The following is a 27,040-nucleotide window of genomic DNA, read 5'->3' as shown; positions in this document are numbered from 1 at the left end:
ACAAACAAATTGAGATGCACATTAAAGTACACATTGAGTACACATTAAAGGAAATTAGGGTACAAATTTACTTTAGACCAACACAATAACACACTCACTCCCACACTCACTCACAATAGATTCCCTCTTTTTTCTCAGGCTCTTATATCACTTCCCTTATTACTCAGAGGTTATACACATGGCATACCCGTCACCTCACAAAGTACTAAAACCCTTTTACTCTTTCACAGGCCGCTGAAATATTTTCCCCAGCTGCGGTAATTTCCCTAGACGCTTTCACCGCGTCACCAAATAACAATTCCCATATTTTACCTCCTCAAACCTCACAAGACATCACCACCATCACCATAGATCACCTATAACACCATAACACCATCACCAAAGACATCAATGACGCCACAACACCACCGCAGCCCCAACCACAAAATGGCTGCCTCTCACCCCAACGTTGACTCCTCAGCGTTACCTCCCTGACACAACTCATCAACCAAATTTCAGTGGACAAGATCTCTTGACACCACAAAAGACTCACCAACCTGAGCCTGGATATCAGGGTTACACCGCCACATCACTAATACCTCCACACACACACTTCATCACCACACCACACCCGAATTTATTCCTTGAGAAACGCCACCCCTACGTTATCCCTCAGGGCCTCTGCTGCTCTGTCTCAAACATTTACTGACTCAATACAAATGCCAAACATGTATCGCCTCTCGCTTCGACCCATTTCACCTCAAATACACCTCTTCCCTTACATATACATACATATAAAGAACTTAAATTACGAAAGGAATACGTGATATAAATGAGTAGGTAAGCCTTATACTAACTTATAACTAAGAATAAAAGATATGTTTAGAAGGAAATTGGAACATTTTTCAGGGTAAACTCTGCTAATAACATGACATAACTCTGTTGTTCTCTTGTAGCCATAGGTAGGTAGGAATAGGTAGGAATCAGACCCTTTGTTAAACATCACGGTAGTTGTCCTTTGTTCATTTAGTATAGGAGACTTCCTTGTTGTTCGTGTGATGAAGTATCTCCATCTAGCACAACAAAGACCATCCTGATAACGTGGTTCTGATGAAAATGCGTCTATGCCCGTTGGATGTTAGCCGGCGGCACCTCCCGAGGTAGCGTATTGTGAGGCAGAGAGCTGTGTGATTCGATGAGTGACACTCGCTACCAGTGGTTGCTTTAAATGAGATATAGGGATTATTTTACTGTCACTTCCTGTTGTTGTGATCGTTACCAATGAGTGGTGATGTTCATCACCAACAACAGATCCGATTTCACGGTCGTTTTTCGCGGCGTTGTTTGTTTTGATCCTTACCAGAAATACCTTTGGTAACGCTGGCTTGGGAGCTGCTAGGCCTCTCCAATGGAACTTACCAGTGCATTTATTTCTTGCAAATATCACAATTTCTTATCATATTCTACTTTTATTTCTTCCTAAATTGTATATTAAAATCATTCAGCAATATAACAACATTTTGTAGGTAATATGATAAAATTTAAGAAGAATTTGAATGGCGGAGTGCTCGCTTCACCAGCTGCTGAAAACTTAACTACCTGTCACCCTTATTTCATCTGCTACGCCTCCTTGGTTAAAAAATTGTAATAATCTTTACATACGCATAGGTGTGTAGAATTTGTCACCTAATACTGAAATAACATTACCATTTCCATCAGAGGGTTAGGCCTGCTTCCGTTAGGCTAGGTTTAGATTAATTTAGTTCATTAATTGCTAATCCTTTCAATGAGTAGATCATGATTAAAAAAAAAAAAGTACGTTTTTTTGCTGAGGAATACGAGTAAATAATCATCATTTCAAAATTAGTAGGCTAGGGCTATTTATAAATAAATAAATAAACAAATACATACATAAAAACGAAATATTTCAACCTAAAAATGTATGTGTACAGTATTGAGGAAGACAGAAATATATGAGTTATTGTGTGCCAGGTTGGCATACGCTGAGTTTTGCGAATGTTAGGCAGATATTCAAGGGGAAAAATTTAAATCACAAAATGTACCCATGTTTGTAGTGGATGGATATGGCGTGTGGAGGGCATCAGTGATGTATTTCATTTTTTTCCGCGCCTTTCTCTCTCTCTCTCTCTCTCTCTCTCTCTCTCTCTCTCTCTCTCTCTCTCTCTCTCTCTCTCTCTCTCTCTCTCTCTCTCTCTCTCTCTCTTCAGTACTGGCGTGGTCAGTTCTTTTGTCATGAATTGATTAATTTTGTCTAATAAGGGGGCTACGGCATACCAACAATACCGAATCAGAAGTACTTGTTTTGTTATGATCGTTACCAGGTTGGGGATAACCGAAACCACGACAGCGACTGTGACATCGGATCGAGGTGTTAGTAATGCCTATTACCAAGTTGGTAAGGCTCTTGCTTCGGAACGTTACCAAGCGACTGTAAAATCGACCCCTAGTGTGCGGCTGAGGGCCACATCGAGATTGTTGGCCGGTCGTTGGACTTAGTGCTACGTGTGTGCACAAAACTCTAAACAAACTCTAAAAAACTAAGTGCTGTGGTGTCTATGTTTTACTGATAAAAGAGACGTATTCCTGGCGTCTCACCAGTCACCAGAGACGCAGAGCGCACAGTGATATATTACTAGTAACCAGAAACGCAGTGCCTCACTTAAAAAAAAAAAATAAATAAATAAAATAAAATAAAATAAATAAATAAAAAAATAATAAAATCAGCAACATCACGTCAATCTATTTCCCGTAGCGGATAATTGATCAAATTGTAACTATTGACTCGTTGATAGTTTTAACTGATATTTTTCCTCAAGTCTATTAATATAACTTTAAATAAAATATTCCTTCCTGCTAGCACGAAAAGCAGCCGAGTAGGGGAACAATAAATGGTGTCATTCTGTTAAAAATGAATGGCAGGATACTGCTGAGAATGTTCTAACAGATTTTATTTAAATTATTTACTTTATTTGTTTTATTTTATTTGTTTACTTAGATATTAATGATCATTATTCTATTGTATTTTCTTATTTATATATCGTCAACTCAGGTAATTTTAGTTTAGGTAGGATTTCATAGGAGTTACTGGTTGAGGATAAATACGTCATTATTCACTCAAATTTCTGCACTTGATTTAGCCACACACACACACACACACACACACACACACACACACACACATACTCGTACACACATTTTTTTTTTTTTTTTTTTTTTATTGTGTGTGTGTTTTGCTCCACTACAGGTACGAACACTGGGAGGAGCCAAATAGGTCCTTCGGCGACGAGAAGGATGGCCACTTCACGGGAATGATCGGGGAGCTACAGCGGGAGGAAGCTGATCTGAGCACAATTGTGGCACCAACTCCCGGCCGACTAAAGGCTATTGATTTTCTCAGGTCTCTCTCTCTCTCTCTCTCTCTCTCTCTCTCTCTCTCTCTCTCTCTGTGTGTGTGTGTGTGTGTGTGTGTGTGTGTGTGTGTGTGTGCTTTTTGCTAGAGAGGAAGATTTATTTTCAATTACAGATTTGGTGTTTAATCCATTTCGTTCACTTGCGGACGGTAGGCAGTAGCTCGGTAAGGAGATGTGCCTCACATCCGGATTTCTTGGAATAACAGTGATTCAACCTTATCTCCCCTCGTTGCTCCATATACCCATCCCAACGAAAAAAAAAAAAAAAAATAGACAGACATTGATGCCCATCTGCTTTGTGAATCCATCAACATATAAGGTAAGTAAAACCCTGGAACTATACGAACCGAGTGAAATCGTCCTTCTGGCACGAGGAGTCTACCAGATCGAAAAACAGCGTGCTTGTGACTCTCTGTTCTGTACAAGTATTTGCGAATGAAATGTCTCGACTGACCACAGATAAATACTTTAAGTGAATTAATAATTCTGTCGAGTTCTTTAACGATGTTGCGTATATTAATCTAGTAAACAGGAGAGTGGTCCGAGAGGAAAGGAGCTTTGCTCTAGGAAAGTGCATTCGCTGGTGACCACGATTGTTCCAAAGATCCTATGGAAATTCAACAACATAGGAAAATTGTCTGACGGGTCTAGTATTAGATATATTGTTGTTGCTAAGACGACGTGATTTATTTGGGAGTTAATTGGGAGAGCTCCGACAAGAACGTGGTGTTTTCTTATTTTATTCATATTTGTCATATTATACTTATAATTAATATTAAAACAGCATGACTGTAGTAATAAAAAAAAATAATAATATTGATGGTAAAATATATTATCGATATTACATCTTTTAATGTTTTTTTCTGACTCATAAAAGAAAGAAAACCAGAAAAATTTACTTAATGAGTGAAAAAACACACACATATACGAGTATATATATATATATATATATATATATATATATATATATATATATATATATATATATATATATATATATATATATATATATATATATATATATATATATATATATATATATATATATATATATATATATATATATATATATATATATATATATTAAACTCTGCTAGAGATGGCGCAAACGCTTTCAAACTGTAATAGAGGGGAACTTACATACCTTCTTTTTCATGAGTTGACTAAAAAACTGAATCAGTTATTTGGCTATTTGTAAAAACTGGGAACATGAGTGTGAACACATGATAATTTTTCACAAACTGACGAATCTGTTATTTGTCAATTTACAAAAAAAAAAAAAAAATAAAATGTAGAGTAATAGTAATATTCGACAACAAGAAATGCTTTCATCCTTAAATGTGTTTGATTTACGTATTCCATATTCAAACTGATTTAATACCTGCATGTACAGGTGGTCTGTTTGTGAAAACACCGACCAAATAATGATATCAGTAACACACGTTTAAGAACATAACTAATAATACCTAAAATTTTACCCATTACCTCTCAAAAGAATATGAAACTAAATCTTTCTTAAAAAAAAAATTATAAAATAAAATAAAACAAGAGCAAAACTCAAATTTTTAAACCTGTTTCCACAGACTTTATCCTTCCGACATGATGGTCATCGTATCTTTAAAGCCATCCCTTCTCCCAGCACACTTGGCTGTCATCAGACCATTTTCCTGTAAGTTTCATTTCTGTCTATGCATTTATTATTATTATTATTATTATTATTATTATTATTATTATTATTATTATTATAATTATTTATTATTATTATTATTATTATCATCTTTATTATTATTATTATTATTATTATTATTATTATTATTATTATTAGCAGTAGTAGTAGTATTGTTACAATTATGATTATTATAATGATAATGGTGGTGATGATGATGATGATGATGATGATGATGATGATGTGTGTGTGTGTGTGTGTGTGTGTGTGTGTGTGTGTGTGTGTGTGTGTGTGTGTGTGTGTGTGTGTGTGTGTGTGTGTGTGTGTGTGTGTGTGTGTGTGTGTGTGTGTGTTGTATGTGAATTTGCTAGAAAGGAAAGTTTTCAATTACAGATTTGGTGTTTAATCAGCTTTGACGCCCTCAACGGAAAGCCTATAATTGGGGAAGCTCATTTCGTTAGTGCACTGTGTTACGATCCTGGTAATCTTTCCAAGAAACTGGACGATACACTGATCCTAGAAAGTTTTAAAGGTCTGGATTTTTAAAAATCTCGAATATCTACCCGATCTATCCGAAATTGTCAGCTAATAAACTCTCTCAAAAAAAAAAAACCTTACCTTGGCACAGCACGTCGGGAATCACCTCAATAGTAGATCAGTGTTGGGGCAGAAAACACAATCATTCTATATGATGAAATAATATATTAATAATAATGTTAACTTACAAATAAACTGAGGTAATACATATTAAACGAAATTAGGAAAATAAATTTGTACCTTAGACCAACACGGGGTAATTACCGCACTCAATTACCATCCGTTTCTCTTTACTCAGGCTCTCACATCGTCTCTCTTATTGTTTAAAGGTTATACACATGGATATATGACATTCCTGTCACTTCACAAAGCATTAAAACCTTTTCTAATCCTTCACAGGCCACTGGAATATTTCCCCCAGCTGTAGGAATTTCCCTAGATGCCGTACCCGCGTCCCCAAACAACTATTCCCGTATTTTACTTCCTTATACCTCACAAGACATCACCAACATCACCATAGTTACCCTATAACATCACAAAACTACCCCAAAGCCACTGATAATGCCACAACATCACTATAACCCCAACCACAAAATGGCTGCCTCTCATCCCGACGCTACCCCACAGCGTTACGTTACCGACACAACTCGCCAACCAAATTTCAACGAACAAGAGTTCTTGGTACCACAAAAGACTCACCAACCTGATCCTGGATATCGGGGTTACGCCGCCACATCGTCAATACCTCCACACGCCCATTTAATCATCGCAGCACAACCCAAAATATTCCGTGAGAACGTTGCCCCGTTGACTCTCCTTCTGGGCCTCTATGCGTTCTGAAATTCTGCTGCCCAGATACAAGAGGTAGACAGGTATCGCCCGTCACCTCAACACATTTCACCTTAAATACACCATTTCCCTTACATATGCACACATAAAAAAAAACTTAAATTATGAAGAGAATGATAGCACATGATATATGATAACGAAATAAGCCTTATACTAAGTCTTATAACTAAGAATAAAGATATGCACAGGAGGAAAATGGAACACGGGGGACACTAAGAAAACGTGTTTCTTTTCAAGGTAAACTCGGGAAATAACATGACATCCCCTTCCCAAAAGAGGCGTAAGGCACCTGATTAGGATGCCTCATGACTAGATGGGGCGTGAGACAAGGCATCAGCAATTACATTCTCACTGCCTTTTACATGATGAATTTCCAGGTCATAATCCTGTAAGACCAAGCACCACCTCATCAGCCTCTGATTGGTGTTTTTCATTCTGTGCAGGAAAATCAGGGGGATGTGGTCGGTGAAGACCTGTACAGGCTGCTCTGTCCCTTTGACATATACTTCAAAATGACTCAAACTCAGCACAAGTCCCAAAGCCTCTCTCTCAACAATGCTGTAAGTCCTATGATATGGTAGCAGCTTCTTAGAATAATAGCCTATGGGATGTTCAACTCCCTCATGATCCTGCATTAACACACCACCCAAACCATTCTTACTGGCATCCATATAATATAACACTTTTTTCTTTTTTTTTATAATCAGGCATACACAACACTGGGCCCTGAATAACATTTTCTTAATTTTCACAAAAAGCTTCCTCACAGTGTTTATCCCAATATTATTATTTTTTTTTTTTACTTTTTACTCAGCAACTTAATCAGGGGCATGACAACATCTGAGAAAGCTTTACAAAAACACCTGTAATAACAATTGGCCCCTAAGAATCTCAGTATCTCCTTCCTGTTGGTGGGTGGAGGGAGATCTACAATGTCTTTAACCTCGGCTTCCACAGTCCTTACTTCACCCCTCCCTACCTTGAAACCTAGATATTCCATATCACATTCCACAAAATGACTTTTCATCAAGTTTATAGTGAGATTGGCATTATCTAGCCTTTTGAATACCTCCAGTAACTGCACCTGTTCCTCCCAACTCTCAGTGTATAACCAGATGTCATCTATATACACAGAACGTCCCTTCAATCCTTTCAGTACTCTGTTCATCAATCTTGGAAAAGAACTTCCACTGTTCTTCATCTTAAACGGAAGAAATTTGTACTGATACAATTCATCCATGGTAACAAAAGCTGATATGGCTTTTGCCCTCTCAATAAGTCCTACTTGTCAGTACCCTTTTAATAATTTTTGTTATGAAGTTTGCATTACCCACATGATCTATACAATTCATCAACTCTAGGGATAGGGTACGCATCAGGTTTTGTCACCATGTTAACATTCCTATAATCCGTACAAAAACGGAAACTCTCTTGACCAGGTTTGAGCACTAATACACATGGTGAGCTCCATGGACTTTCACTGGGCTCAATCAAGTCATGCTCCAGCATATACTCCACTTCCTTTCTCATTATTTTCCTTTTTTGTGGGTTAACTCTATAAGGGTGTTGCTTGATGGATTCAACCTCCCCAACATCTACCACCTTATTTGTTTTTCTGGGTGCATCAGGAAACCAAGAACTATTTTTTTTCAGTTATCTCCCTAATCCTTTCCTTCTTTTCTAACTCCATGTGTCTCAGCTTACCATTCAAATTCTCTAACACAGTTGAGTTCTCCAGTACCATTCCCTCACACCTACTTAGTTTCATTTCAGACCACTCCTCTTCCACCTCATTGGTTACATTCACGCTTTTTACTTCTTTTCTACTTCATTTTCCTATTTTCCTTCCCTTTCATGCAAAGGTTTCAACATATTTATGTGACGCAACTGATTCTTTTTCTTCCTCCCTGGAGTTTTTACAACATAATTTATTCGCATCACTCAGTTTTCTCTCAATCCCCCAAGGTCCTTGCAATAGGAAAAGGACTTTAACCTTGGCCCTTACCTTCCTGTCATTCCAGCTTTTCATCTCTACCTTTAAATATTCTTGCGCAGTTTCCCTAGCTCTCATTAACCTGTCCTTAAAATCTAACACATACTTCACCACATTAGGAGGGTCCTCTGCCCCTAACCACTTTTCTTCCACCATCCTCAAAGGAGCATTTATCTCATGGCCATACACTAACTCAAATGGACTGAAACCTGTTGACTCTTGCACACTGTCTCTCAACGCAAACAATGCAAGTGGCAACGACTCATTCCACTCAACACTCATCTCAACACAATAAATCCTGGGAGTATTTTTCAGAGTCTGGTGAAATCTTTCTACACAACCCTGGGATTGGGGATGATAACCACTCAATAGTTTCTGTTCAATCTTTAGGCCCCTTAGAATTTCTCCGAACATGCGACAATTGAAATTACTTCCTTTGTCTGATTGCAACACCTTATGAGAAAAATTTCAGCAACTCTCTCAGAATATTTTTACAGTTTATACTCCTGAAGGGAATGGCCTCAAGGAACCTGGATGACATACACATAATAGTCGGCAAATATTGGTTTCCCCCTCCTGTCCTTGGTAAAGGACAGGCTTGAATCCAGGACTGGATTCAAGCTGCTCCACGACATTATTTTATAGATCAAGAAGGAGAAGTCCCAGAGCACCATATTGGAGCACACAGGTGTGTGAATACATGTACTTAAAAGTGCCTGCCACTATCTACGAGGTGTAAAGTGTGTTTGGAATATAAGGAATATATCAGATGTAAGGAATATATATCAGATATAAGGAATATATCTGGGCTTTCCTTCTACACTCCCCCCTTGCTGCCTGCTCCATTTTCTGCGCATGCTCAGTTAGGATCACCACCATTGTCTGGGATCTATTAGCTGATATCCCATTTTATATGCTGGATATTGAGGACACTGAAGGATTTTTTAAAATGTATGTCAATGGAAAGGTTAATGGTAAATATCCAATATTCAACGATATGATATGTTTCATGTGATGCAAGATGCAGCTATTTGCCAAAGACGTCCTAATCAACATCATGAAACATTTCTATAAGAGCGATGAGATAATGAAGACGAGAGACTTACTGTACGAGGAATTTCCAGTGAACCCTGAAGATCTCAGTGAATTTAGAGTGAAGCATCGAAAAGTCGAGGATGCCTTAGGTACAATGTGCAATATCCTTCAGAACTTACCAACTGAAGATCCTCCCATATTTGCTGCTCTGAACCTTAATAACGTACGTAGAACTGAAAAAAAAAAAAAAAAACGTTGACGGAGCGGCAATTATGTGGCAGCAAGGGCAGATGAAGGATAGTATAAAGGACATAGAAGAAGAACAAGTTGTAAGAAAGGCGCAACTAATAACTATTTTGGAATTCATCGAAAACCAGAAGCGAAATAGTAGCTCAGCTTCAACAACCAACGTCACAGGAAATGTAGATGATTTGTTCAGCGATGTCGTGCGAACTAACGCATGGAATGGTTCATCTACGCAGCAGCAACAGCGGCAGCAAGTGCAACAACGCCAACGGCAACATCAAGAACGAGAACAACAATGGGGGCAGGTGCAACGTTGTAACCTACCACCACTGCCCCATACCCCTCCATCCACTGCCGTGGGCACACGTGGCACCTTACTACGAGGTGTAAGTGGTGGTAATGGCTATGACACATGTGCAGCCACCAGCAGTAACGATGGCGGTCCGGCTCCCTATGATTCCAGCATTCCAAGAGGCTATCGGAGAGATGAAAATGGCTTGTGTCAACGTCATTTTTCGAAAAAAAAAAAAAAAACATTAAAGCATTACTTGCAACATAATACATAATGAACTTCACTCTGCAGATAATCAATTTGGATATAAAAATAAAATTTCAACTGATGTGTATTTTTAGCTTCAAGGAAATAATCAACTATTGGCATAGGCAAGGATCCCTGGTATATGCCTGTTATTTAGATGTGGAATCAGCCTTCGATAGAACATCCTATTATAAATTGTTTACCAATTTATTAGAGCGCGGCGTGCCTAAAAAGATTGTTAATATTTTAAGAGTTTGGTATGTGAATCAGTCTATTTGTGTTGGTTGAGGTGAACAACTGTCACATAAGTTTCACATGCAAAATGGGATAAGACAGGGTACGATACTCAGACCGTATCTGTTTAACGTGTTCATGGATGAGCTGAACATCAGGTTAAATGAAAGTAAACTCGGCTGTCACATCGCCAACAACCCAATGAATAACTTGTCCTGGGCAGACGGCCTGGTCATTGTAACCCCTTCTAGCTATTCCCTATGAGGTATGCTGGCTGTCTGCGAATCATTTGCACGGGATCATTTGATGATCTTTAACACTAAAAAAAAAAAAAAACTAAGTGCATGCTATTTCAATCTAGATATTCTATGGTTTACCCCCCAAAAAAAGAAAAAAATAATAATAATAATAAAACTATGTGGCAGTGTTGGAATTTGTTGAAAACTTTTCATACCTTGGTCACATAATATCAAGACAGATGATGAATATGTAATTAACCAAAATAGGAAATTATGTGCAAGTGGTAATATGATTGTGAGTAAATTTAAGCCATGTTCTATCGACCTCAAATGTACATTGTTCCGCGCTTTCTGTTATAACGTCTATGGCATGTCCCTGTGGAGTAATGTGAAAGTATCTACGCTAAATCGACTAAAAGTGAATTACAATAATGTTCTTCGCCGTCTCGTCAATGTCCCAACATGAAGTAGCGCATCAGAAATGTTCGTAGGTTTAATGATGAAAGGTTTTCACGAATTGAGACGAACCTGTTGTTTCAGTCTCATGACCAGAATACTTAGAACCAACAACTTGGTGTTACAATATATCAGCAGCAGTAATGCACGCTGGGTGTCCCCTCTGTGGCAGCAGTGGGACACATTACTATACATACAGCCTAGAAAATAGTTGTGAGTTAATGCATTATGTAAACAAAATATATATTTTAAATTTCTATTTATGTTTTTTTATATAAATCTTTTAGATTTTATTATATATCTAAATTTTATATGCGTGTGGCATTAAGCTGAAATAAAGATTATTATTATTATTATTATTATTATTATTATTATTGATGATAATAATAATAATAATAATAATATTAATAATAATAATAATAATAATAATAATAATAATAATAATAATAATAATAATAATAATAATAATATTATTATTATTATTATTATTATTATTATTATTATTATTATTATTATTATTATTATTATTATCACTTTCCTGAGTTTTTACCATCTCATTCTTCTCTACCACAAAATCAAGGTTGGGCTCCACCTGGCCTACAACTCATTCATCACTCGCATGCACCGGGCTATTTCCTTTTCATCAGGCTCCTCAAACAGGGCGCTGAGGCCTCCATCCTCCTGTGACACTTCCTCGGTGTCTACGAGTCCCTTTCGGGCCATCGCTCAGGTCACCGCGCAGACTGGGAACAATTCAGACACCTCCACCTCCCATTTGTTGAATGAGGGACTGCTGCTGGAGTGGTGGCCTTTGTTATCCCTATCAGAGAACTGTCTACTATCTGAAGTTTAGGGATGATTCTATCTCCGGCGAGGCTATTCCCAACCAACATATCAACTCAATCCGTCACCTCCTCAGTGACGTATCCACAGGCCAGCCAAACTTTGTGCAGGGGAATATTGAACTTGCCTCCTGCGCTCTTGCACGAGACCTCTCTGCCAGTGCTGGTCTCCTCAGTCTATGGGAGTACACTATTTAAGATCAGGCTCTGATTAGCATCTGTATCTCGAAAGGATTCTGATCATCTCAGGGATTCCCTTAACTTTCACTGTGCCTTCACTTGTGAAATGCTCAAAGCCCTCATCCTTCTGTGACTCTGTTGTATTTGTGCGTTCATATTCTCCGCATACTCACCAGGTCCTTTTGGGCAGCCACTGATCCCCACGGGCGTTGGCCTTCCCTTCAGACAGTAGTATTTCCTATGCCAATTTCCCTCACATGCAAGGCAGCTTGCACCTTCATCGCCACTACCCTTCTTGTAGTAGGTAATGCTTCCCTGCCCAACCCTGTGTGGCATAGGCCTCAGATTGTGGTTGTGTGGCGGGGTATATTGTATAATTGCATAATTATGAGATAGATTTTAGTTGTTAGAGCGGGACAGATTTGGCCTGTGGAATGATCTCGACCTCATCTAGTGGTCATTCCTATATCTCTGATGACCATCACTTTTGTTGAAGAAGGACTTTCTCTCTCATGGTATTTACCTCTACTCAGCCCATGGGCTTAACAATAATTGTCAGCCCTGCGTCCAGCTTCCATTACATCTTTCACATTATGTGATATGAACTCATATTTTAAACTGGGCGGCATCTGGTCCATAAATTGTTCCATTGTCATCTCCTCGACCGTAGTACTTCCTCGGCCTTCAGCCATCGTCCCAGCTTAAGACGTGCTTCTCGAGCCATCTCGAGATGAGTGGCACCTGGGCGTTTTCTAACCCTGCAGAACCTTTCTTATTACACCCCCGGACTTACACAGGTTGATCCCAACACCGCTTCCTTTATCACTTTATAATCATTCGCCTCTCCCTCACTCAAACTCGCATATGCCTCCCTGTCCTTTCCTTCAAATTTAGACTGGACCAGCAATGGCCACTCATCTTCATCCCATTCCCTCAATTTTGCAGTTTTCTCAAACTGAAGGAAAAAATCCTCTTCCTCCCCTTCCAGAAATTTAGGCACATAGATTACACTTCTTTTCACATCCCCGTTTCATGCCCTGACCCCTGTTAATTTAATTAATTTTTCTGTCATTTTTTTTTCTATTTCCACTTCTTTCTGCATTTGTATCTGCACCTTCCGCATCTCCACTTCATACTGCATTTGTAACTGCATGTGCATTTTTTCCTTCTGCATTTGCAACTACTACTTTTCACTACTAGAAAGGACATCAGTTCCACCAAGTGTTCCCAGATTTACCCCACTCATCCCAGCACCTCCCTATACACTCTTCATCATCATCCTCACTTTCATCATCATCATTTTTCAAACTAGCTCCTCTCGATGAGAGCATTTTTTATCTCCATCTGGATTTCCTACTTTTCTTGGATTTCAACTCCACCTGGAGCTTCTCAGCTACTAAACACAATTATTTCTTAGTTATTGGATACAAGACATGCACACTCCTTGACAGAAGGAACGCCTCAACACGTTTAGCCGCCATAATTACAATTACTACACTTCACAAAATATTCCTCCAAATATTACACCAGTGGTTATTTAATCCAATAAAATACATCTTCACACACCAATACCGGCACCATAAAATGGTATACACAATGTATAGATAATTAAATAAAAAAAAAGAAATTCACACAGGTAAATTCCTTCCAGTGACAATTACCGCGTAACACTCATTACACCCCACAAAATATTCAATATTCTGGATGGGTCCCCATTTCTGTCACGATTCCGGTTATCTTTCCAAGAAAGTGGACGGTACACTGATCTCAGAAAGTTTTAATGGTCTGGATTTTTAAAGGTCTCGAATACCTACCCGACCTATCTAAAATCATCAGCTATTAAACCCTCTCACAAAACCCTGACCTTGGCACTGCACGCCAGGAATCACCTAAATACCAGATCAATGTTGGGGCAGAAAACATAATTATTCTATATAATAACAGAATACATTAATAATAATGTTAACTTACTAATGAACTGAGGAAATACACATTAAAGGAAATTAGGGAAATAAATTTCTAACCTAGACCAACACAGGGTAATTCCTGCACTCAATTATCATACGTTTCTATTTACTCAGATTGTCATATCGCCTCCCTTATTGCTTAAATGTTATACACATCACTATATATATATATATATATATATATATATATATATATATATATATATATATATATATATATATATATATATATATATATATATATATATAAACAAAAACAAAAAAACATTAAAATCCTTTTTACTCCTTCACAGGCCGCTGGAATATTTTTCACAGCTGCAAGAATTTCTCTAGACGCCGTCACCGCGTCCCCAAACAACTATTTCCGTATTGTACTACCTCAAACCTCACAAGACATCACCACCATCACCATAGTTCACCTATAACACCACACCACCCCCCAAAAGCCACTGATAACGCCACAACACCACTATAACCGCAATCACAAAATGGCTGCCTTTCATCCTGGCACCATCCCTCAGCGACACAACTCACCAACCAAATTTCAGCAAATGGCTCTTGGTAACACAAAAGACTGACCAACCTGATCCTGGATATCGGGGTTATGCCACCACATTGCCCACACATTCACCACAAGGTCACCCAAATTATCCCATGAGAACGCTGTCCCTTGTCTCTCCCTCTGGGCCTCTATGAGTTCTGAAATTCTGCTGACTCAGATACAAGAGGCAGACACGTATCGTCCCGCGCCTCAACACATTTGACATCACATACATCTTTTTCGTTACACACATATATATATATATATATATATATATATATATATATATATATATATATATATATATATATATATATATATATATATATATATATATATATATATATATATATATATATAAAGTTATGAAGAGAATAATACTACATGATATAAAATGAGTAAATAAGCTTTATACGAATTTATAACTAAGAATAAAGATATGCACAAGAGGAAAACGGAATTTGGAGGACACTAAGAAAACGTATTGCTTTTCAGGGTAAACTCGGCAATTAATATCACAACTGAACTACATGGGTAATGATGATCACTATTCTAGAGAATGGGAAAGTAAGGACGCACATTCCACCAAAAAGCATCTAAATTAGTCTAGGTTGTAAGTAACTGTGAAATGAGTAATGGGGTCCATTCCTACGCACAAATCAGAAATATGTATAATTCCTTGATGCCAAAAATACTGTGTGAGATGGGAGTTAATCATGTGTCACTAACTTAGGTCGTATCCATAGAAACAGGCTTTTGAAAGCACTGCCTCAAGTGTAGGTGATATTAATAAGTCTTGTATTTTGTACGGTAGGTAGCAGGTCACGAAAAATCTTGAAAACGATCATTGGCACCAACCCTGGTATGCATCACAAATAGCATTAATAGTAAATGAATGTCCATGAGGAAGGGATCTCTAGTCGAACGTCAAATTCAATGCCCTCTGCAGACCATTAGGGATGCTGAGCAATGGCAGGGAGAGAAGAGGGTAGTTGCTGTTAGAAAGCAAACCTCTCAGTGGCAGAGGTGACGAAAGGAGACTCCGAGAGAGGCGGAAACGTAGTATCCTCGAATGCTACAAAGTCGGCTAAAGAAGAGGTAGTCGATGGTTATAGAAATCTCTTCTCCTGGCTTACCTTATCCTGCATAAGATCCTTCAACTGAGATAATAGTTTCAGGAAATCTGATATAGAGAAAGTCGACTGTGCAGGCTCATGAATGAAAAGTATACCTGCGCTGTGGGCAGATGTGGATGCTATCTCTCATTTCACAACTAGTTACAGCCTAGAACCTTAGACTATCGATTTTTTTTTTTTTTTTATGCGTTTCCAGTGGGTCCTTACCATTACATAAAAAAATAAATAAATAAAATACATAAATAATATATATCTATATTTAGCTATCTATATCTATCTATCTATCTATCTATCTATCTATCTATCTATCTATCTATCTATATATATATATATATATATATATATATATATATATATATATATATATATATATATATATATATATATATATATATATATATATATATATATATATATATATATATATATATATATATATATATATATATATATATATATATATATATATATATATATATATATATATATATATATATACATATAAATTTAGTTTGAGAGTGACTCTGTAGTCGTAGCCAGATGGTGAAAAGCTCTCAAGATTCAAGAGTGTGGACATGAGAGTAGGTTAAGTCGTTGAGCACATAAAGGTAACATCCAGCTTTGGATTGAAAATGGAAATAGAGAAAGTAGGAGGGAACAGAACAGGGGCTACTGTCAGTTGCCTCAGACACCTGAGTTTCAGTGAACAAAAAGAAGAGGATATTTAGAAGAGAAGATGTAGTGTTCTACAGATTGAAAATGATTGAATGTTGCAGGCGTATATGAAAAAAAAAAAGATAAAAAAGATAAAATAAAAAACAAAAAAAATAATTGAGAGTGGGTGTCAAGACACTTAAGTTCGTTGTCAGAAGGGCAGTCCGACCTGGGGACATTTGTGGTCCCCTTCCGAGATGGTTCTTTGAAATTTTGAGTAAAGAGTAAAGAGTGCTTGTAGTTTTGTGTGGAGGAAGTGAGTTGTCTTTAGAGGGCAGCCTGTGACTGCTCCCTTGTGTTGTGAGACAAATGAAAACATTCAGTGAAGTCACAGCTGGGTTTAATGACAAGTTCACAGCACACCCTGATCCAGTGCTTTAGACCTCACTTGGAGTAATTTTCATCTCAGCAGGTGCCTCCTGCTTCCTTCTTCTGATTATTAAAAATCTATCACTTCACAATCTTCTATCTGATTTCCAGTATGGGTTCCATCAAGTCCGCTCTACTGGTGATCTTCTGGCTTTCTTTTCTGAGTTTTGATCATCCTCTTTTTAGAGATTTTGGTGAAACTTTTGCTGCTGCCTTAGACATATCAAAAGGTTTTGATAAAGTCTGCCACAAAGTTTTGACTCTCAAACTATCCTCCTACAGCTTCTATCCTTCTCTCTCTAACTTCATCTCAAGTTTTCATTTTGACCGTTCTATTGTTACTGTGGTAGACGGTCATTGTTCTCCTACATTTATTAATAGTTGTGTTTCCCAGGGTTATGTCCCATCAAAAACTCAGTTCCTCCATCTATCAACTCAACACAATTTTCCAGTCAACTATCCTCTCATATCATCCTTGGTCTGTGTTTAACTTATAATCTAAACCGCAAACTTCACATCTCATCTCTAGTTAAAACAGGTTCTATGAAGTTAAGCGTTCTGAGACGTCTCCACCAGTTTTTCTCACCTTCCAGCTGCTAACTTTGTACAGAGGCCTTATCCGTCCATGTATGGAGTATGGTTCACATGTCTGGGGGGTTTCCACTCATATCAGTCTTCTAGACAGGGTGGAATCAAAAACTTTTAGTCTCATCAATTCTTCTCTTGTAACTGACTGTCTTCAGGTTCTTTCTCTTCGCCGCAATGTTGCAACTCTTCCTATCTTCTACCGCTATTTCCATGCTAGTTGCTCCTCTGATCTTGGTAACTGCATACCTCCCCTCCGCCGGTGGCCTCGTTGCACAATTTTTCTTCCTTCTCTCACCCTCATTCTGTCCACGTCTTTAATGCAAGAATTAACTAATATTCTAAGTCACCTTCTTTGGCAAACTCTGGATCTTCCTGCCTGCTTTTGTATTTACACTTCCTGTGACTTGAACTCCTTCAAGAGAAAGGTTTCAAGACACTTATCCTTCATTATTTGACTACCGCTTTGGACCCTATTCAGAATTGACATCTCAGTGGGACTTTTCTTTATTGGATTTTTGTTGCCCTTGGCTGGTACCCCTCCTACATAAACACACACACACACACACACACACACACACACACACACACACACATATATATATATATATATATATATATATATATATATATATATATATATATATATATATATATATATATATATATATATATATATATATATATATATATATATATATATATATATATATATATATATATATATATATATATATATATGTATATATGTATATATGTGTGTGTGTGTGTGTGTGTGTGTGTGTGTGTGTGTGTGTGTGTGTGTGTGTGTGCGTGTGTGTGTGTCTGTGTGTGTCGTTGTGCGTTACCCAGTAGAGATAATAGCCCATTAACTTTAATAGGAAGAGAATTTTGGACAATAAAGTTAATGTTAATGATCAGGTTAGATTAACGTTACTCTTAGTTTTGCCAAGGAAGTGGCACTTATGTTTTATAGGTTTTATGGGTGTCACACGGAGGCTCCAAGCAGCGAGGAGTGGGCAAGCGGGAGTACCGGTGTGGGCAGTGAAAGCCCGGATGTAAGATCAGTTTGCTCTCAAGAGGGGAGAGTTGAAGGGGCCAGCGAGCAAGCACAATAGAGAAGTTTGTTTGGCCAGTGTATTACCTGGCAGAGCCGTGATAATGTACCAGGAGGCTACAGTTCCTAGTGGGTTCGTTACGTGTTGCAAGGGCGTAGGGATATCAGTGCTTGGTCTTACATTTCTGCAGTGAACAGGAGAGATATCTACCAAGACGGCGCTTAAAAGTTTCAACGGTGTTGCATTCTATCACGTCCCCAGGAGGCCCATTCCATAGAGTTACAACTCGATGGAAAAAATGATTTTTTGATACGTCTGTGATGAAATATTTACTGCAGTGCATGTTATCAATGCCTTTGATGATTTTAAACACATGTATTAAGTCGCCTCTTAGTCTTCTTAATGTTCATGGGAAAAGATTTAATTCATTAATTAAGACGATCTTACTATGATTTGTTTCTTAAGCTTAGTATAATTTTTGTTACCCTACGCTGAACTCTTCCTAATTTATCAATGTATTTTTGGTAGTAAGGGCACCATATTTGAACGCAATATTCCAAAAGGGGACGGACTAAAGAATTATACAAAGTGAGGATTGTATCCTTAGATTTATATTCAAAAGATCTGCCGATTAAGCCAATTACCGTATTTGCTTTCTTTACGACTTCTGAACATTGATGGCTAGGTTTTAAGCTACTCAATATTGTCACTTCTAAATCAATCTCGTTGTCAACACTTTTAAGTTGGGTATCATTTAAAATATACTTTGCTTTCTCGTTTCTATACCCTACGTGAAGCACTTTGCACTTATCTGCATTAAAACTCATCTGCAAGGTTTGTCCCAACTCAGTCAATTTGTATAGATTTTTCTGCATTTCTGTTACTTGTTCGTTAAAGACTACGGAATACGCAATTTTGATGGCATGAGCAAATTTCGATATTATACTGGTAACACCCTCATTTCTGTGGTTAATATAAAGAAGGAAGAGAACAGGTCCTAAGACTGATCCCTGTGGTACCCGCTGGTTACGTTAGTCCACTTGGATGCATTTCCATTTATTACTACTCTTTGTTTACGGTTATTTAGCCAGTTTTCAACCCATCACAACATGTCGCCTTGGATACCTTGTGATTTTAGTTTGATCAGTAAGCGTTTGTGGAGGACTTTGTAAAAAACCTTTTGAAAATCAAGATATATTATATCTACCGGTTTACTTTCGTCGTACTGATTCAGAATATCATAGAAATCTAAGAAGTTCGTCAAACAAGAGCGTTTGTTGCGGAAGCCGTGTTGAGTAAGTTGTTTTCTTCTAAGTGATTAATGAGTTTATCTCTTATTTGTGTTTCAAACATTTTGTATACCACTGAGGTTAAGGTAAGGCCGGTAATTACATGGTAAAGATTTACTGCCTTTTTTTGAAAATCGGAGTTACGTTAGCGAGCTTCCATTCATCAGGCATTGTACCGGACTGCAAGGATCTGTTGAACAATAAGGTTAATGGTCTATCTAATTCTGATTTCGCTTCCTTTAAGATGAGGGGTAAGATCGTGTCAGGCCCAGGTGACTTGCTAACTTTGAGTTTATCGATGCATTTTGACACGTCGCTTTCTGTTATAGTGATGCTACTTAGGGCTTCGTTGTTATTAAGCTGAACTGCTGGCGCCGTAGGGATGTCGCTGTCTTCTACTGTGAATAATGAGGCAAAGAAAGTGTTTAGAATGTTACTAATTTGCTCCTCATTAGTGTAATCTCCAATTACATCATTTATGGGTCCAGTAGATGAAGTAATCACTCTTTTTTGCCTGATAAGGCTATAAAATTCCTTTGGGTTCGTTTTACTCTGGTTCGCAACATGTAACTTGGTGGACCTTTTGCTATGTTTGATTAACCTCTTTGCTTTACGTCTTAGTTCAACGAAGCTAGTACTTTCTTCGTTATAACTGAAGGATTTTAATCTGTTATGTGCATCCCTCTTGGCGCGCAAGCATTCAGCTATTTGAGTGTTCCACCACTTTAGCTTAACGTTATTTTTAGTGGGACGACGATTTTTCATGGGTACGCATTCTTGCACTGCTTTTAAGTATTTATCCATGAAAAGTTTCCAGTGAGCATTAATATCTGTGGTGGTAAGTAGGTGACTCCAGTCTGTTTGGTTAAGAATTGGTTTGAGCTTACAGAGATTTGCTTTTCTGTAGTCAGGGACTTTTTCTTTGCTTATATTTGACTCGTTAGCCGTGAAGTTTATATTGAAGGTGATTGCGCGGTGGTCACTGTTACTAAACTCCTCTTCGACATTCACATTTTCTATTAATTCATCATTCGTAGCAGGCACGACGAGGTCAAGGACATGGTTATCACGTGTCGGGTTTTGCACAAATTGTGTAAGTGAACTTCCTTTGAAATTATTATACAGGTCATGTCCATGGTATGAGGTGAGTGATTCTTCCCACCTAGTCACTGGTAAGTTAAAATCTCCAAGGATTACAGCGTCGTGTGTGTCACTTATCTTGCTAATTTGGTGGAAAATTTCACTGCCAGTTTGGACTGGCTGGGATAGCGGTCTATACATAAGGGATAATGCTAATTTGGTTCCGTAATTATTCTTTGATAATATAAATAGAGCATCTGCTTTTGCAATGAGAGGTTTTGATAAAATAACTGGGTTGAGGCTGGCTTTGATGCAGAATGAAATGCCACCTCCATTTCTGTTTATGTAACTTTTTTTTTTCAAATATTACGTACCCGGGAATTTTATATTCTGCTATATAGTCTCTGACTTCTACGTTTAACCATGATTCTGTGACGCCTATTATGTCGTAGCGCTATTTCTTTTAACTCTGAAAACTTGTTACGCAAGTTACGAACGTTCACATAGAAGACCTTAAGCTTATTTCGAGTAGGTGGGGAGTCGTTTACGTGGATGAGGCTGCGCGATCCTGCTGGGCGTTTTTTTTAGCCTGAAACTAGAAACTTTGTTACTTAGCAGCCTCCCGAGTCGTGCTCGCCCCGCCCCCTCATTGAAGTGCAAACCGTCATCCTGTAATAGGAAGGGTTTATTATAGAAGTCGTCCCAGAGATTCACGTACTCCACACCTACATCTGCGCAGAGAGATCTTAGACGGCTGTTAGTACTAAAAGCTTTATCATAGAAAATGGTCGGTGCTGTGGTCCCGGAGAGGATGGTTGAAACAATATTTTGAGATTTATTCCTGTACCGCTGAATCATCCTCTTGTACTTCTCCATCAGCTCCTCGGATCTGCCATCATGTCGTGTAGGCGTCCACCAGGCATACACAAACGTTTCTGTGACTCACGGTCCCGAACACAAAACTCGGATAGCTGACCTCTCATTATGGAGTCACCAACCAGTCTCGTCTCGAAGGCGTCTTCCTCCTCTTCACACAGGACCTTGAATCTGTTGTAGGTAGAAATAGGGAGATATTTCTTTTTATTAGTGGAGGGTGTTTCCTCATGCACAGGGGGGCGCGGTGCGGTGGGCCTGGCGGGGGAGGCGGCGGGTCTGGGGGGGGGATGGAGGCAGTGGCGGGTGCAGCGTCTGGGAGAAAGCAACCAATATTAGCAGAAACAAAGTCCTTAAGAACTTCAAACTGCCGGACGAGGTCATCATACTTCTTACATTTCTCCTCGTATTTCTCATGTAGCTTCTCGATCTTGCTTTGCATATGGCACAACCTGCAAGCCGAGAAATTCCTAAAATATTGGGCGGAAAACTTGCCTTGACAGGCGTCGCATTGTCTGAGGAGAGAAGGCATGATGAGTGGCGACGGCAGCAGTCGTTAAAACAACAGAAGAAGCAGGAACAACAGAAACACAACAGGACGCGCGCAGTGTGGTCTGGCGGGAAAACGGAGAAGGATTGGGCAGGGATTGGTGCGGGGAGCGAGAGTGGTGTGGTAGCTGGCGGCTTCAGGTCAACTTCCTGGGGAATTCGAGTTGCCGGAGCACGTTTTTTTTTTCTTCTTGATGCTAAAATTACGCAATTACACAGAGACAAATGAACCTATAGGGGTTAGCGATAGCCTTGCAAGAAGGAGGAGAGGTTAGACGTAAGCAAACCAAAACAAACAATCTAGTAAGGACTAGTGGTCAGAAAATAACAGCCAAACTGGTGAGGAAAATATCTATGTTAGTAACTATGAGTCTATCACTGCGTGTGTGTGTGAAGAGGTGTGTAAAATGTATGTAGAAACAATAACTAGGAAGTAAACTGGTGTAGGTACTAAGGGTATAAGTCAACACTAAGCAATGCTGCGAAGTGAAGTGGAGTACGTGACCGTAGCGTGCGCGGTGACCTCTTTCCTGTAGTATGTCGCGAGGACAATTGAGTAGGGTGTAGAAGAGGAAGAAAGAGTACATGTAGCAGGTGAAGAAGTAGTGAAGGCAGCAGACCGAGAAGACGACAGAGACGGAGGAGAAGAGACAAGAGACATGGAAGGTGAAGCAGCCGTAGTTACTGGAGAACACGTAATACAGATATGACACCCTACAGGAGTAGGCTTGCCAGAAGAAGAATTTTATTTGATTAAGAACGGCCAAATGGTACCTCTTAGTTTTACCGAGAAAGTCGCACTTTTGTTTTATCGAAGGTTCCAAGGAGTAAGGAGCGGGCAGGCGAGAGTAACGTTGTGGGCAGTGAAAGCCGGGACTTAAGATCAGTGTGCTTTCCAGAGAGGAAAGTTGAATGGTTAAGACTTGCTTGGCAGCCCAGTAGAGAAGTTTGGCCAGATAGTGTATTGCCTGGCAAAGCCGTGATAATGCACCACGAAGCTACCGGGCCTAGTGAGCTCGTTGTGTGTTCCAAGGACGCAAGGATGTCAGTGCTTGGTGACTCTTCCATTTGTGCAGTGAAGAGGAAAGAGTACTGAAGGAGTACGGTGTGTAGAGAAGGAAGTGAGAGTATGTGTAGAGGATGGAAACGTACTGAAGGCAGAAAACTTAAATGACAAGGATGGAAGAAATTAAACAAGACAGGGGAGAAGGTCGAGCAGCTGTAGTTGATGGAGAAGACGTAGTATAGATATGATACTCTGCAGGAGTAAGCTTGCACACCAGTGTTGCCGGGGGTCACAGGTCCTGGTTGAAAGCCAGAGAGAAATTTTGGAAGAGGACTAGTTGGAGGAGGAGAAAGAAATGGCATTCTGAGCAGTTTGAGTTTGAAGGGCCAAGTTGGAACCCTTTTGTTTCGTGTTCTTTTGATGATTGTTCGTATTACTGTTTTCGTAGTCTCTATTCTGTGATTTGTGTGTGCCCCTGTTTCAGTCTGATGTCATTTACCCAACTAGTTGTAAATAGTTTTGAATGTATTGTACGTAAGTACATAATTTCCCTAAGCTGTAGGCAGCTTATGAAATTTTCCGTGGGGGAAGGGCGCTTTATGTGCAGCGAGTTAAAAAGAAGAGGATATAGCGAAGATCAGGAAGAGGAATGGACAGATGAGACGAAGAGACAGTCCAGAGTGACGTAGGGGTAGGAGATGGTAGGTAGTAGAGTGATGGAGAAGTAGGCTGCAGTAGTTGTTTTGTTTTCCCCCGCCTCCCACACTCCCTTTTTGAGCACCATGTTGTGAGTACTATTGTTTGAAAGATTATAACATAATGAGCATGACAAAGTTAAAGTATCTAGCCTCATTTGGGGATGCGTAGCAAACAAAGTTATTAAAATTTCACTGTTCGTAGTGTATGGCAGGAGGGCATGCCACATTAATCCTCTGTCCCTTCCCTGGACAGCCCCCCATTCTTCTTTGGCATGTGACTTACCCCCCCATTTCCGCATTGAGAAGCGCTGGGGATAGACTGTGTGTCTCAGTCATTGCTCAGTTAACGGTAAGTGAGACTTGTAAGTTGAGGCAAGGCAAATCTTCGAAACTATGAGTAATTTACATTTAGAGGGCAATCAAATTCATATGATATTATTTGTCTTGTACAGCAGTAAACCCCTGCTAATATATATATATATATATATATATATATATATATATATATATATATATATATATATATATATATATATATATATATATATATATATATATATATATATATATATATATTGTTTTGACAACAGTTCCCAGCCCCTTTACAAAGCTGCCGCACCTGGACTAGCTTCCCCCTAGTCAACTTTGTGACTGGGTGCACTTAATTTGGGTTACTAGAACCAGGACTCATGCAGGTCAATTAATGAGGTTGTCAGTATGTTTTACCTACCTACAGACAATACTTTAACGACACTTAAACCCCCAAAGCTGTGAAAGGATCGACAACCATGTCTAGGAAAAACAATTAGAACAAGCAATGACACATGTATGGTCGAGGACATACATGCTAGACAACATCCTCCAATAATAAATTCTCCCACTCTCCATCGTGTTATAGCTTCAAACCGAATAGTGTCGTTTAGTGTATCCTGGACGGAAGGCCTCGTCAGGACCTGTAGAGGGAGTAAAGTTCACTACACACCCAATTACTTAAGTCCTCTGAAAGTCAACCATCCTCCAGGAGCCTGACACAGTAGCATTTAACACTAAACACAAACGTGTGCCCACGAATACACAGGAGGGTCATTCACCGCTCACTGTGCAAAGAGTCTTATCCCCAACCCTTCTCTCTCTCTCTCTCTCTCTCTCTCTCTCTCTCTCTCTCTCTCTCTCTCTCTCTCTCTCTCTCCTTCCTTCATTTTTCTTTTCCCATTCGTTCTTACGTCTTTCTTCGTTTTATAACGCGTTATTTAGTTGCACACAATATATATATATATATATATATATATATATATATATATATATATATATATATATATATATATATATATATATATATATATATATATATATATATATATATATATATAATGCCCAACAGTGATAGTAAGCCATTAACGTTATTGAGCAAGAGATTTTTCCACACTAAGGTTAGGTTAGATTAGGTTAGATTAACGTTACTGAGCAAACTCTTGGGGTGCTCATGGCCACCTTCATTATGGGATACGTGGAGGAAAAAATGTTTAAAAAGACTGAGAAGCCTGATATACGAGTATATATTGCTTCTATATTGATGGCATATTCATCAAGTCTACACATAACGTTGGTGCTGAACGGTTCAAGTGTTGCCTTGAAGAAATTTTTGGTCTCAATTTCACCGTAGAAAACAGTGTAAACGGTACCATGCACTTCTTCGACGTCCTCGTGGAGCAACAGCAAATGAAGTTCAATACAGCAGTGTATATCAAGCCAACTAACCCAGGGTACTTCATTTATGGAAGGAGCGAAAGTCTTGCCAAATATTAAGACTCTATTATCGGTGCTTACATTCGAAGAGCAATCACACATTGCAGCACTTGGTAGCAAGTGCATGACGAAATTAAAAGGGCAACACAAGTAGTAATAAACAACGGCTTCAGTGAAAGGAACATCGTCCACCAAACCAAGATCATCGATAAGTGGCATAACTCCAGCTCCTCCGAATACTGAAGAAAGCCTGACATCACCATATAATACCGTGCCTTCTTCTTCACAGCATACAAAGAAGATGAAAGAATTATTACACAGAAAGGAAGATAAATCTCCAAATATACTACAGAAACAAGAAAGCCAGCCACCTCCTACTCAGAAACAGTCCCCACATAGAAAGAAAGGCAACCCAGAAGTCCTGCGCCGTGTATAAGTTCACCTGTAAACTAGGAAAGTGTGAAGTTCTCCCTTCAATTTACATCGGCATGACGACGACAAAGCTGTCTCGACGGCTCACCTGACACCTAACAACTGGAGCCCAAAGAATACACCTACAGCAGTAACACGGCATCAAGATCACAAGAAAAGACCTGGAAGAAAACACTGAAATCTTAGATATGTGTACAAATGTGAGACGCCTTGCAATACTTGAAGCACTGTACATAAAATAACTCATCCCCAAGCTCAATATACAGGCCGAGGATTTATAGGTCCTGCCGAGCATGATAAGAAACCAAGCACCGCTGATACAGAGTAAGGCCACCAGCCAACCGTAGCCAACCAATGAGCGACTCCCACCGCACCCACCAGCCAACCAACGCCTCTTACTGCCCAGAACGACACCTCGTCTCACGGCATAAATACTAGCCTCCCCATTGTGTCCAGTCATTCATCACACTCCCCCCGCAACCACGCCACCTAGCTAGTTGTTCAAGACGTTCCTGGGAGTGATTGCCAGGGACTATGGCGGCTCATGTGGCTTGGGTGGCGGGAGGAGTGGTGTTTGCCTCCCTCTGCCTTCTGCCTGGTTGATGGGTTCGGGTAACTATCATTTTTTTTTTTTTTTTAGAGTGGTGTTTTATACCCTACGTCAGCAGCAACTGACAGCAGTAGGCAAAGACCCCTAATAGGGGCGGCCCTAATCCTCATGTGACTCCCTTTAGAGGGAGGAGATGATTTAGTACTGGGTGCCACAGTTAGG

At 39.1% G+C, this 27,040-nt stretch overlaps 1 protein-coding gene across 1 annotated transcript in view; it reads left to right on the top strand.

Annotated features, from left to right (window-relative positions):
* Positions 1 to 27,040, top strand: part of LOC135113849 (glutamate receptor ionotropic, delta-2-like) — a 149,656-nt gene that overhangs the window by 96,539 nt on the left and 26,077 nt on the right. The window contains exons 7-8 of the mRNA XM_064029471.1: positions 3,245 to 3,397; positions 4,994 to 5,079. Of these exons, the coding sequence (XP_063885541.1) occupies positions 3,245 to 3,397; positions 4,994 to 5,079 (239 nt within the window). The remainder of the gene's footprint in view (positions 1 to 3,244; positions 3,398 to 4,993; positions 5,080 to 27,040) is intronic.

This window comes from Scylla paramamosain, chromosome 26 (genome assembly GCF_035594125.1).
Source record: "Scylla paramamosain isolate STU-SP2022 chromosome 26, ASM3559412v1, whole genome shotgun sequence".
In the NCBI taxonomy this organism is placed as follows: Eukaryota; Metazoa; Arthropoda; class Malacostraca; order Decapoda; family Portunidae; genus Scylla; species Scylla paramamosain.
Note: the sequence above shows the minus strand (reverse complement) of the source record. Positions and strands in the feature narration are given on the sequence as shown.